The following is a 14968-nucleotide window of genomic DNA, read 5'->3' on the forward strand; positions in this document are numbered from 1 at the left end:
CAACCCACTGTCTAGGCCTCATGCCCAAAGAAGAGTTGAAGGCATGGGAGCCAACATTTTATTGGAGAAGCCAAAATAAACACAAGTTTTATGAGTACCTTGAAGTTACAGAATTTGCTGGGTCAAGGGATTGGGAAGACCAAGACACTAACCTTCAAATGGGGTGGCCTATGTCCCCTGACCAGATAGGAATGGGAAAGGGAGGAGTTGGCAGAGAAAGTCTAGACTCTGGTCTACCAAGGAGCCTAGGCCCAGGCCGCCAGAATCCCACCTTCTCCCACCCTCATGGGACTAGAGAATTCTGTAGCTTCCATTGGACCATGGAGAGGATGATGGGAGGCCTGAGTTAGGATGACCTCTGCTATCAGCATCTCATTTGATCTCCACGGGGTCATAGATGTAGCAGCCCACATCACCAATGTTCACACCTGAGAGAGAGAGCCCCATCACCAAGGGCCTTGGGGCTGGGGAGGGTGCTGGGCTGAAGGCTGGAGGGAATTGGGAGGGGTCTGGGGTGTGTTTGACCACAGGGGAAGTTGTCCACACATACCCACAGACCCACATGCCATACTTTAGGCCCATTGTCTGGGGTGGGGCTGCCCACCTTTGGGGCCAAACAGGTAGCCATAGCAGGGGATGTGGCAGTAGGGGACGCCGTCATGCTGGGACACAGAGAGAAAGAGAGACGTCTCAGCTTGGCTCTTTTCCCATCTCCAGCCTCCCCCATCCCAACATAATCACCCACCCCCGCCCTGCTCACCTCAGCGTGACTCCCAGCAGTCAGGGTCTTCCGGCACCGCTGGCACCTCAGACAGGGTCGGTGCCAATTTCTGCCCAAAGACATCACCTTCTCAGCTGGTGGGGGAGAGATGGTAGTTCAAGGGGCAGGGCAGGGAGACCCACTTGCCTTGTACCACCTCCCTACCCTTTGATGCCCATCCTGCACCCCTCTCTCCTAGCTTTCTGTTGTCACTTACCGAAATAGACGGGTTCCTTACAGCCAGGGCACAGCGAGGTCTCCCCAGTGAACGTCTTCATGTGGGGAGGGCCTTTAAGGGGAAGAGGCCCCCGCCAGGGCTGAGGTGGAGGCCAGGCCTAAACAGGGCCCATCAGCCCCGCCCTGCATATGGCACTGTCCTCTTCCAAAAGCCAGGCTCATCCTAGAGCCTCCCACCCACATGGCATGAGCCTGCCTTCCTCAGGCAGAGCTGAGTCCCCTCTGACTCCACTTCCTGCCCCATCCCTACATGCAGGAGGGACCACCTGCTTCCTTCTCATCCTCCCAGGGGCTCAGGTGCCCACCAGCCCAACCCTGTCAGCAACTCAATCCTCAGGAAACCTGAGCTGATATAGGAGCTGGCCAGGGCAGGGGTGTCAGGTGTTGGGGAGCACAATGTCACTGCCCACTCCAGGGGATGGAGGAAGGAACAGAGAGAGGGGAGAAGTGGAAGAATGTGAGGGGCTGGCCCATCTCAATGACCCTTTACTCTAGGTCATTCCTTCCATGGCCCTGGCCTGGGAGGGGCCTGAGTTCCAGGCCAGCTTTGCCTCTGACTAGCTGTGTGACTACACAAGGTCATTTGCCCTCTATGGACCTCAGTTTTCTCAACCGTAAAATGGGGGTGATAATGCTACCTGCCCGATTTACCTCTTACTCAGCAGCTGACACGAGGAAACATCAAAGAAGGGAAGAAGAGAAGCCTTTGCCATGAACAAAGTTGTAGGAATGTGAAGCAAAGGACTAAGTGGGATACTGCCACTGTGTCCCCATCCCCTGTTCCATCCTGGGGAAGGGTCAGGAGGAGGAGTAGCTGGGGCTCAATCTCACTTACTTTTCTTGACCTGGGGGAGGCCAGTCCTGGGCCTGGGGGGGCTGAAACTGCTGGGGCTAAGGGGAGTAGCGCTGGCAGGGGTGGGAGTGCGGGGTTTGTAGAGGTAGGAGCCCACACCACCAATGTTCACCCCTGCAGAGAGAAGAGGGGAGGTCAGGCTTGAGCCTCCAGCTCCCAGCGACACAGAAGGTTCTGCTGTCCCCTGGCCCATTCCAGGCTGGTACTTACCCCTGGGTCCAAAGAGAGCCCCATAGCATGGCTTGTGGCAATACGGCCTTCCGTTGTGCTAGGCACAAGCAGAGGGAAGAGGACTGCTTAGGCCCCAAAGGGGCTCTCCTGTGCCCCACCGGCTTTTTTCCCCAGGACAGGCTGCCAGGTGTGTCTGTCTACTGGCCTGGGCTGCGGGGGCTGGGAGCAGTGAGGGGTGGGCTGGCATGCCAGAACTGCCATTGTGGTCAGGGAGAAAGGGAAAGAGCAGGTCAGGAAGCAGTGCTACTTCCCTCCCCCACCTGACGAAAGGCATGGGATCCACCAGCACAATTCAGGCTCCCCACATGCTAGCTGGTGTGGTGCCTATTGGGTAGGTGATCTTGGGAATTGGCTGCTGAGGTTGCCTTTGGTGGGCCAATGGGGCTGAAACCGGGGGCTGGTGTCTCGGCGACAGTGACAGACACAAGGCTGTGCACCCTAGCCCGGCCTCACCTCTGCATGCCCTCCTGGGGACAGGACGCTGTGGCAGTGCTCACATTTCAGACAGAATGGGTGCCAGTTCTTGCCCAGGGAGCTCACCTTCTCTGCTGTGGGGGACAAGGTGCAACTGGGCAGAGCCAGGCCAAGCACAAGGCGCCCTCCTTTCCCCCCTGTTCCCCCCCACCGTGATTCCTAGAGACGATGTGATGTGTCTCCGGGAGGCCAGTTCCATCCCGCCCGAGTGCTGTGCGCCCCACAGGTGGAAAAGGGGGCTGGGACCACACCGTCACCAGCTCCTTGCGTCCTCATGGAGCCCAAAGGCTCTCACTCGCCCCGTCTTCTCCCCTTCCTCCACCCAGACCTCACCAAAGAAAACGGGTTGCTGGCAACGCGGGCAGGTCCAGCTCATGGCTCCGCTCTGAGCAGCCGGCGCCGCACACTGTAGTCAAGTCCGCCGGGGTTCAGTTCCCGCCCCCTTCGCTGGCCCCTCCCATGGCTCAGCCTTGAGCCTCTTTGGGCTGAATCCGCTGCTCCTCGGTTCCCACTGACCGCCAGAAATTTAGAACCACTCCACCTGGGGAACGCAGGCAACTTTGCGGTTACTTCCAAACAATGAAGTCTTGGACCGGTGGACAGGAGAGAAGATCCTGAAGCTAGACTGGGAGGGGAGGGAGTAATGAAGACGCCTGGAAGGGTGGCACTAGTTCCTGGCTTGGTACAGAGAGGAAAACTGTTCAGAGTGTAGACGCCATGAAAATACTATTATTTCCCCAAAGCGAGGAGTTAGGCATTCTTTGAAATGGTTTCATTCCGCCTTCTCCGTGGCAGATGTTAAGAGTAACGGAATCTGGAGCCCATCTCTGTTACTTACTCATTCTTTGGCTTCAGGCAAATTACTTAACCCCCGCTCTGCCTCCGTTTTCTTATCTGTACAATGAGTAAAGCAATACGTTTCTCCCTCATAGGACTGTGGTGAGAATTAGATAAGTTAATACTGGCAAAGTGCCCAAACAGCACGTGGCACCAAAATGCTATAAAAGCGGTAACTATCGTTATGATGGATGCCATAGTGAACCTACGACTCAGTTTGGAAGCCCCAAAACGGGGTCTGCATACTATAATTTGCTCATAAAATTATAATGCTTATTAAATTTAAAAGTATAATTCAGACACCAATTACATATTCCTAATTTGGTTTAAGATGTTTTAATATGTTAAAAGTAGCTCAGCAATGCTTCAAAGGACACTTCAAGAAACATAAACCCACAGAATGAAAGAAAATGTTTGCAAACATATATCTGATAAGGGTCTAGTAATCAGAATATATAAAGGATTTTTACAACTCAACAATAAAAAGCAACCCAATTAAAAAATGGGAAAAGAATTTGAATATTTTTCCAAAGAAGATATACAAAGGTCAACAAACATGAAAAGATGCTCAGCATCAATTTGTCATTAGGGAAATGAAAATCAGTAACATAATGAGGTAATATTATACACCTACTAGAATGGCTATAATAAAAAAAGATGAGTGTTAGTGAGGATGTGGCAAAATTGGACCCCTCATACAATGCTGATGGGAATGTAAAATGTGCAGCCCTTCGAAAAATAGTCTGGCAATTCCTCAAAAAGTTAAAACTTAGAGTTACCATATGACCAAGCAGTTGCACTCCTAGGTGCAACTGTCTACACACACACACACAAAAAGCATATGTCCACACAAAAACTTGAACATGAATGTTCATAGTATTGCTATTCACAACAGCCAAAAGTTGGAAAAACCCAAAGCCCATCAACTGATGAATGGATAAACAAAATGTGGTCTATCTATGATAACATTATTTGGCCATAAAAAGGAATGAAGTACTGATGCATGCCACAACATGAATGGACCATAAAAACATTACATTAAGTGAAAGAAGCCAGACACATAACACCACATATTGTATGATTCCATTTATATGAAAGGTCCAAAAAAGGGAAATCCATAATGACAGAAAGTAGATTAGTGGTTGCTAGGGATTTAGGGGAGGGACAATTGGGAGTATCTACTAATGAGGACCAAGTTTCCTTACAGGAGAAATGAAAATGATCTGGCATTAGTGGTGATATTTGCACAACCTTGTGAATATACTAAAAATCATAGATTTGTACACTTTAAAAGGGTGAAATTTATGGTCTGTGGATAATGTCTTAATAATTATACCTGAAGGGAACTACTTTTTTTAAAAAAAGGTAGCTCAGTGGACTTCCCTGGTGGTCCAGTGGTTAAGACTCCGCACTTGCAATGCAGGGGCCATCGGTTCGATCCCTGGTCAGGGAAGTTCCTCATGCTGTGAGGTGTGGCCCCCCCGCCCCCCAAAATAAAAAAAACGACAACAAAAACTGGTAGCTCAGCAAATGAGGGGCAGAAGAGAGGCCTGATTACTTTGTGCCAGGGCCCCAGCAGAGGAGACAATCCCTCGATGAAGTATCATGGTGAAATGAAGAGTTTTCTGGGAATAAGTTCCTGTGTTTTGTCAAGTCAGTTCAGAAATGGCTGAATGGGGTGTGTGTACTAAACCCATCACTGGGTTGCAGAGCTGTGCCCTGCTAGGTGAAAGGAGTCCTATTTGTGTCTTAGGAGTTGGAGACCCTCTCTGGACTTCAATCCCCTCAGATGGGCAGTGGGGATGGGACTGGTGTCTCTGAACTTCTGCTTAACACTCCTGTTTCCTCACTTGTCTCCATGAGTACTTCTTGCTTCTAACAACACTTGCTTTATCCTCCTTGATGACTTCTGAAGGTGGAAGGCTTGCACATTATGAAATGAACTTTTCTACACTTTCTCATTATTTGTTTCTTGTTTTGGGGAACATTTCAAGATCCTTAGTTTTATAACTGTTTCTGGAAGGGAATCTTCTCTAACAAACTGGAAAAGTACTAGTTTTAGTCTCCACTGATATTTTACTCTCGTGTTTCTGCCTCTCATGTGTCTCTTCTTCAAGAAGGCAGCTTAAGTTTCACTGCCTTTTGCTCTCTAAGGCTCACATGAAGAAGGTCCACATTAGAAGGTTGGGAGGACTTCATTGTTGTATTTATTCTTGGACATGCTGCCTCCTTTAGGAAGGCTAACTTCATCTGTCCAAGGATCTATCCTCAGAATTTCCAGGCCACATCAAATAATCCTTTTCTAAGGTTCCCCACCTCTTTCTGCATTCGATTGCCTCGTGCCCACGCCTCAGCCTCTTAGTTGGGTCATCTTTACCCTGGCAGGCAGCACAGGGCCCCATATAAAGAAACAAGCACCAAAGTGCTTTACTCCTCTCCGTCTTCTGTGGCCTTCTGATATTGTATGGCCACAACAGACACAGTATGCCTCATCTTTTCTATTTCAGTGCTTATGAAAGACTAGTTGAGGCTCCTCCTTTTCAAATATTTGCCATCCATTTACAGGTACAACAAATCACAGTATTCCACTCTTCTTCCTTGCCTGGCTTCCATTATTCTGACTCTAACCCAAGAGGTCTTTGTGAAGAATGTTAACAGGGAGAATTAACATCTCTTGTAGGAATGTGTTTGCAGTCACTAACAGTGGCTGTTTTGAATACTTTGTGTGACTAAAACCTCTAAAATGATGTTTTAACAAATAACACAAATGGATAAGTCCAGTTGAGTGTAAGTATTGCCTACTCAGTTGAGAGGGTGTAATTTATATTATCTCTTATAAGAGGCAGAACCCTCTTTCATAAAGATAACTATTCCCTTGGTGCCCCGCCCCACTTTTTCCCTGCACAGACCTCTGTCACAGTATCTGTAATGTTGTGTTACACTTATTTACCTTTCTAACTTTCTTCAGTTGACAGGATTGATTGAGACTTACTTATCTGTGTATCTATAGTATCAAGTATAGTGGGGGTGCTCAGTAAACGATAGTTACTATTATTACTACTACTATTATTAAAATCTTCCACTAACACTCTTCATGTTTTTATTGTCAGGTACATATATGTTTTAGATTGTTGTATTTTCTTGATGAATTGACCCTTTCATTGTTGTTGTTAGGCTGAAGAAACAAGCTTTTCAACTCTAGGTGAGTGGTAGTGGGAGATAATGGCCTTAAACACCTGGAGGACTGTCACATGGAAGAGGCATTAGGGGTACTACCGAGACCCCTGGATAGAAGTCATAGGGAAGCAGATTTGGATTCAGTCCACAAAAAGAACCTTCTAATAGAGCCAAATATGCAGTGACTGCTTCAGAAAGTAGTAAGCTTCCCGTCTCTGCATGTTATAAGTAATGCTGGAGAACAAACCAACTAATTGTCATTGTTGCAGAAGGAATGCAAGCATCATATACAGACAGATCGTTAAGGTTTCTTCACAATTTGACGATGTATTATTTTGTGAATCCATTCCCCAAGAGTTTGAAATCTGTGTTAGCAAGAGAGCATTGCTAAAATAGTGACAGCTACCACTTATGGAATGCCAGTCGTAGGCGTTATACTTATTATTTCTGATTCTACAAAACCTGATGAGGGATTTAAACATTACATCACCAACTGTATAGAAAAGGAAAGTGGCTTGGAGAGGTTAAGAAATGGTTCAACACCATACAGACCCTCATGCGTTGTGACTCTTGAACTCATACTTTTTCTACTTGATGCTCCTAAGCATGGTTTCTGCTAAGCTACCCATGTGTTTCAGTCTGAAAGGATACTACTCTTGTCTGTACAGTATCTCTGTACTAACCTATCCAGGTAAATAATGGGTTGAGATACAAGAGGCAGGGAAATGTCATTAAAACTTTTCCATGGCTTATCGGTACCCTCAAGATAAAGTTTTTAACTTGGCTCTAGGACCCTCCACCTTTGCAGTCTTCTAAGCCATTTCTCCTGTTGCCTCAACCTCTGTAATTACAGTAAATGAGCTTCTTAAATCTGCCAAGTTCTTTCCTGCCTCGGGGCCTTTGCAAAAGCAATCTTTTTTTCTGGGAACTTGCTTCTCCATATCTTCACCTCACTAATTCTGCTCCCTCCCCTCACCTATTCAATACCAAGCTATTGGCCCCAGGCACTCCCTCCTATAGCATCTTGTGCTGGGGGTAAAGGGGGTACAATCTATGACAGCTGTGTTTTCCCTGCCTGAGTGCCGAACCAAATGAGGGGAAAAGTCAAATGGAGAACCCATGATAAAAGCTGAGTTTGTAGCTTAGTGGGAGGGTAAAATAGGTCTACCAACTTCCCACCCACCTGCCCCGCCACATTCTAGGCTTTGTCTACCTCATTACTCTGTGAGCCCTATGAGGGCAGGGACCAGGACTGTTCTGCCAACCACTGCATATGCTTCCAATGCTTTGCTCAATCTCTAGCACATGGTGCTCAATAAAAATTTGTTGGTGAATGAATGTTAAATGTTGCACACAAGTCTCCCTCAAGTATGAGTAGATGGAGGACCAGTGAGAGAGATGTGTGATTACGAGTGGACTGGTAGGGGTTGAGAGTTTTGTTATAACAAAAGCCCTGGAGCAAGGGGAGCTCAGTTGTCTAGGAGGAGACTCAGAAGTTTGTTTCTTAATATACATGAGGATCAGCATGTATGATGCAAAATGGAATACGATTTAAACTGATCCTGATTATAAATACTAGGAGACTAATACAGTAAAAACTGAAAATTTGCTTCCGCAGCAAATCAGTCCCACTAATTACAGTCATTCACAAGAACTTACTAATTAAGCCTAATTAGCATGTAGCACAATTATGCCTATCATTAAATATATGGCAAAAGAGAGAATGAGGGAAAAGTGTTGTGTAAACTGTAAAGCACCTTACAAATATGGCTGCTATCATGGGTCAGGTTGGCACTGCAGTGAGTTCTGATTATAACTATAAATTCCACTCATTTTATACCTTTGTAGGCTTGTTCAAGTATATGGCCATATGCTTGTCACTTTAAGGCATTATCAAAATTTGTTATCTACCGCTGACTCTTAAAAGGTTTCACTCAGTTCTGTATGTTAATGAAAAATCAGTCTTACCTCCTTATCGTTGTGTTTCTCAACCTTTATTACCCATACCCTTGTGCTTTCTCACTCCATGTTTTGTTTGAATATCCCCTACAACTAGTAAGTTTTACTTTCTATAGTTTATGAACAAAAAATAAAAACAAAAAATAAAAATAGAAACATACACACAAAACAAAAACAGACTGAAATGCTTTCTTAAAATACACTAATCCTCCCACCTGTAGATAATTGCTGTTGTATAATCACACATTATTTATGGCTCTTGCAAGAGTCTGTCCAATTTTTCCCTTGTTTCCCAGCATCAACTTGCCATCATATGAACCTGTTGAGAGCACTCTGTATTAGCTACTTGTGGTTAGCTGCTTAGGGCTATTGAGTGAGCTACATTTTGTGATTCAGTGGTATCAGTTGGACTAATTCAGAATCAAGACTGGCTGGAAAGGACTTCTTGACCCTTCACTATGTGTGCCTTCAACCTATGCTTGTGAAGAAATCAACAACAGCTTTAAATGATGGTTTTCCATGCAAAGATGGATTTGGCCTCCCAAGTATCACTTGGGAATGTGTATTTCGTCTGAAAGTATATTTTAGAAAATGACCTCCAAATAATTTGCAGCATGAAAAATGTATCCATATTCTGGAAACTGAGAGAAGAATAAGAGTGAAACTTGGTGGTCAGCTTACTTATAAATCTGATAGATGGTGACAGTGCTCCTTGGTGGAAACTACCAGCAACTTCCTCATCTTCTTACTAAGGTCTGGGGGGTAATTTTTTTTACAATATACAAGAATAGTCCTTCCATGTCACAAGACTATATAATAAGACTAAAACAGTTTAATCTTATGAATTCAGACAAATGCAACTGCTTACCTTTTTATAGAGGAGTGTTTCAGTTCCTCTATGAAGCTCAAAGTCACAGAATCAGGAGCCATGTTCTAGCATCTTCCCAACTCCAAAATGACTGGGCTTTTTCTCTTCTTCTCCTGAGCTTTTGGAACAGGTAGAACTGTAAGATCTTTATTTCTAATCTCTTACTACCCCATACCCTCACTACCAAAAAAAGGGCAGCAATTACTAGTACCTTAGTAGGGATAAGAGCCTGAGCACCATCTTTTGATAAAAAGCCACAAAGAGGGAAGGCTACAAACAAAGAAGGCACTGAATCTTCACAGCTTTATAGAGGACATTTTATTTTCTACTTAGAAGCATTTCCTTTGGAGAACTTCATCTACCCCCACTGCTTATTAATTCAACTTAGTCTAGATTCCTCATTAGGGTAGACCCTGTCTTCCCAGGGTGAGCTTATGACCAGGGCCTGGTCTGGATACTTTATCTACCTGGCCACAGTAATTGTTCAGAGATAGAAATGTGGCCCAAGTCACACTAATCAACATCCTCCCTGAGATTTTTTTGGTGCTATAAGGAAAGATACACCTCATTTTCTAGACAGAGCCCTATAAGAACCATGGCAGCTTGAGACTGCAGGGGCTAACTTGCACCTGAGTGGAGAGAAAATAAGAAGTTAAGCAGAGCTGAGGAAATGGGGAACAAAGAGTCCTGATGACATCTCTGACCTCCTGGATCTAATTCTGACTTGGTTTCCCAATTACCAAACCACAAATTACCACCTATTCATTTTTTTCTTAAGCTTGTGTGAGTTTAGTTTCTGTTACAACCAAGAGTCCTAATTAATACAATATGTACCTTTATACAGAGAGAAGTGCTTCTTCTTGTGTTTAAGAATTACATCATGTTGTGTAAAGTTCTGAAACTGTAGATAGTTTTATACACACATTTTCTTAATGCATGATTTTCAGGATAACCTTGTAAGAAAAAGACTAGAATATGTAAGAAATGGATCTTAGACAAGTAATCCAATTAAAAATAGACAAAGGATTTGGACAGTTCTCCAAACAAGATATACAAATGGCCAATAAGCACATGAAGAGATGCTTGACATCATTAGTCATTAAAGAAATGCAAATCAAAACCATAAGGAGATACCACTTCATACCCACTAGGATGGCTATAATTAAAAAAGAAAAACAGAAAATAACAAGTGTTGGAAAGATGTTGAAAAAATGAAACCCTCACATTTCTGGTAGGAATATAAAGTGGTACAGCTGCTGTGGAAAACAGTTTGTTTGACAGTTCCTCAAAAAGTAACATATTGTAATGTCACAGAAATGGCACAGCAGAGATCTCCAAGAATCAGTTCCTCCACTGAAGCTATCATTAAGCTGGCAAAAACTGACAGAATCAACTTTTTCAGAACTCTGGAATCTAATAAAAAACTTACAATGGAGTCCAACCAGTGGTGTGCTTAATGAAAAAAGCAGCTACAAAATTTCAGTAACAAAGCATTGTAGCATTTTTGCTTACCCATCTAACATCCTCCATTCCGCAGCTTGGAGGTGGCCATTGGGACAGCAGCCCATATTCCTGGTGTGGCTTGCGGGTGCCAGGGGAAAATAATATGCACCTTGTTCTCAAAAGATTGTAGCTGTGAATCTTGCCCTATCTAGCGGTTCCCCGAGGAATCTGTGCTGAGGCTGACCTTGTTTTGCCCCCCTCAAGCTGGAGCAGCTTTCAAAGCATCCATTGAAAGCATTTAAAGACATATACTACCAGTGGCTGCATAGAGAAGGAAACAGCGAATGAAACAAGCAGCAGACAGATCTAAAAGTCTGGAATGGAGGAGTCTGAGGAGGAAGATACATGGGGAAATAAGAACTCTGAAGAGCTACCATGTGTATGGGGAAATCCAGCATGTAAAGTATATGCCCAGAGACAGATAAGAGTTCAGAAAAGAGCTGAGAGGACCCTAGGCTTACACCTTTGGCTGAACTTTGGGTTCCATGCAGCCAGTGAAGGCCAAGGCAGAGTTTTAGGCAGATTGGCTTATTAGCATTGAAGTGGTGCCCCAGGTCAGTGTCTGCAAAGACCAAGAGAACTGGGTTTTTTGTCTGTTTGTTTTTGTTCATTTTTTCACGCCAGGCATTTAAGGAAATCTCTGTCAGGTCACTGACTGCTGAGATACTGGAACAGAGATTTAAGGACCAAACACAAGCATACAGTCTTAGCAAAAATAGTTTGGAAAAGTCAGTAAACAAATGATGACTACAGACTTCAATAATCAACAACAGCAAAACTTGGGAGGGGGATCTGACTCCCAGATTTACACATCATAATATTCAAAATGTCCAGTTTTAAACAAAAAATCACAAGGTATAAAAAGAATAAAGTATGGTTCATTCACAGGAAAAAAGAAGTTTACAGACACCATCACCAAGGAAGCCCAGACTCTGGACTTATTAGACAAATATTTAAAATCAAATATTGACATAATTGAAGGGGAAATAGACAGTTCTACAATAACAGTTGGAGATTCCTGTACTCCAACAATGAATAGAACATCTAGACAGAAGTTCACTAAGGAAATAGACAACCTGAACAATTCTAAATAAACTAGATCTAACAGACATACAGAATACTTTATCCCAAAACAGCAGAATACACAATCTTCTTAAGCTCACATAAAACATTCTCCAGGATAGATCATATGTTAGGCCACAAAGCAAGTCTTAATACATTTAAAAAGATTAAAATCATACAAAGGATTGTCTCCAACCACAATGGAATAAAGCTAAAAATCAATAACAGGAGGGGGCTTCCCTGGTGGTGCAGTGGTTGAGAGTCCGCCTGCTGACGTAGGGGACACGGGTTTGTGCCCTGGTCCGAGAAAATCCCACATGCCGTGGAGCGGCTAGGCCCATGAGCCATGGCCACTGAGCCTGCACGTTTGGAGCCTGTGCTCCACAATTGCAGAGGCCACAACAGTGAGAGGCCCGTGTACCGCAAAAAAAAAAAAAAAAAAAAAAGATTCAAAAGAGAAATTATTAAAAAATTATAAAATACTTTGAGATGCATGAAAATAAAAACACAACATATCAAAATGCATGGGGTGCAGTGAAAACAGTGTTCAAAGGGAAACTATAGCTGTAAACATTTTTAAAAAGAAGAACTCAGTTAAGTATCTGCCTGCCGATGCAGCGGACACGGAGTCGAGCCCTGGTCCGGGAAGATCCCACATGCTGTGGAACAACTAAGCCCGTGTGCCACAACTACTGAGCGTGTGCTCTAGAGCCTGCAAGCCACAATTACTGAGCCTGTGTGCCACAGCTACTGAGCCTGTGCTCTACAGCCTGTGCTCCACAACAAGAGAAGCCACTGCAATGAGAAGCCTGCCAAAATAAATAAATTTATTTTAAAAAAAAGATCTCAAATCAACAACCTAACTTTTACACCTTGAGGAACTGGAACCAAAAGGAGCCAACAAAAGCCAAGTGAAAATACAACCTACAGAATGGGAGAAAATATTTGAAAATATCTGGTAAAGATCTAGTATTCAGAATATATAAAGAATTCTTATAATTCTATAACAAAAAGGCAAACAACCCAATTAAAAAATGGAAAAGGACTTCACTAGACATTTTTCCAAAAAAGATATAAAATGGCCAAAAAGCACATGAAGAGATGCTCAATATCATTAGTCATCAGAAAAATGTAAATCAAAACCACAATGGTTATAATATATGAAAAAGGAAATTAAGTGTTATGAATATGGAGAAACTGGAACCATCATACATTTTACTGGAAGGGATGTCAAATGATTCTGGTGCTGTGGAATACAGTTTGGTGGTTCCTCAAAATGTTAAACACAGAATAACCATATGACCCAGAAATTCCACTTCCAGGTATATACTGAAAAGAACTAAAAACAAGTACTCAAACAAATACTTATGCATGAATGTTCATAGCACACTATGCACAATAGCCAAAAGGTGGAAACAACCCAAATGTCTATCAATGAATTAATGGATAAATAAATTGTGGTATACACAGACAATGGAATATTATTTAGCCATAAAAAGTAATGGAATACCTATACTTGCTATAGCATGGATGAACCTCAGAAACATTCTTCTAAGTGAAAGAAGATAGAAAAGGTCACTGATTGTATGACTCCATTTATATGAAATATCCAGAATATGAAATCCATAGAGACAGAAGGAAGATTGGTGATTGCCAGGGCCTGTGGGGAGGTAGGAATGGGAACTAACTGCTTAAGGGACACAGGGTTTTATCTTGTGGTGGTGAAAATGTTCTAGAACTAGACAAAGGCTTCAGTGGCACAACACTGTGAATGTACTAAATGCCACTGAATTGTTCACTTTAAAGTGGATAACTTTATGTTATGTGAATTTCAGCTACATAAAACAAAAAGCATCTGAGATAGCAGTTATATTTCAGGAAAGTAGTGACTGCAAGAGAATAGGAGAGGGGCTTCAGGGGTGTTGGTCACATTCCATTTTTTGATTTGGGTGTTGGTTACCTGAAGTGTTACACAAACTGTTCACTTTGTGAAAAGTATTGAGCTTAACACTTGTGTGTGCTTTTGTTTTGTCATATGTACCTTATACTTTAATACAAAATTATATTTTTTAAAAAGTTAAGAGTTGTCATGACCCAGTACATACCCAAGAGAATTGAAAAGTATGTCCACATAAATACTTGTACACAAATGTTCACAGCAGCATAATAGCAAAAAAGTGGAAATAATCCAAATGTTTACCAACCAATGAATAAACAAAATGTGTTTATATCTATACAGTGGAATATTATTCAACTATAAACAGTGAAGTATTGATACACGGTACAACATGGATGAATCTTGAAAATGTTAAGAAGCCAAACACAAAAGACCACATATTATATGACTCCAGAATTGTCCAGAATAGGTAAATTCATAGAGACAGAAAGCAGACTGATGATTGCCGGTGGCTTTGGGGTAATTGGGAATGTCTGCTAATTGGTATGTGGTTTTTAAGTGGGGTGATGGAAATATTCTGGAATTAGATAACAGTGATTGTTGCACAATCTTCAACACACAATCTTCTTGTACACACTTTAAAATGATGAATCTTATGTGAAATTTAATGTTATATGAATTATATTTCAATAAAAAAGTAGATTTTAAATATTTAATCATTCATAATGTATGTGAACTCTAGTGTATCAAATTTTTTTTTTTCCGGTATGTGGGCCTCTCACTGCTGTGGCGTCTCCCGTTGTGGAGCACAGGCTCCAGACGCGCAGGCTCAGCAGCCATGGCTCACAGGCCCAGCCACTCCGTGGCATGTGGGATCTTCTCAGACCAGGGCACGAACCTGTGTCCCCTGCATCGGCAGGCGGACTCTCAACCACTGCGCCACCAGGGAAGCCCTAGCATATCAAATTTTAAAAGTACAAAGGGAAAAATATTATTCTAAAAAATGTTTCCTTTCCCTCTGCCCATGCCCTAGATCAGCATATCTCAAAGGTGCACTCCAGAGATTACTGTAGAAGGGAGGTGTAAGCAGCAAACCAGGGGTTGGTAGGT

General features: G+C 43.2%; 1 protein-coding gene across 1 annotated transcript; it reads right to left on the bottom strand.

The window, feature by feature from the left end:
* Nucleotides 1-104: 104 nt before the first annotated feature.
* CRIP3 (cysteine rich protein 3) lies at nt 105-9548 on the bottom strand. The gene is given in 10 exon segments (XM_059075814.2): nt 105-428; nt 605-662; nt 761-855; nt 978-1049; nt 1833-1964; nt 2061-2118; nt 2535-2629; nt 2889-2966; nt 2969-3096; nt 9397-9548. Coding segments are annotated over 10 exon segments (834 nt in total). The 5' UTR covers nt 9459-9548; the 3' UTR covers nt 105-372.
* Between the last annotated feature and the right edge of the window lie 5420 nt (nt 9549-14968).

This window comes from Kogia breviceps, chromosome 10 (genome assembly GCF_026419965.1).
Source record: "Kogia breviceps isolate mKogBre1 chromosome 10, mKogBre1 haplotype 1, whole genome shotgun sequence".
NCBI lineage: Eukaryota > Metazoa > Chordata > Mammalia > Artiodactyla > Physeteridae > Kogia > Kogia breviceps.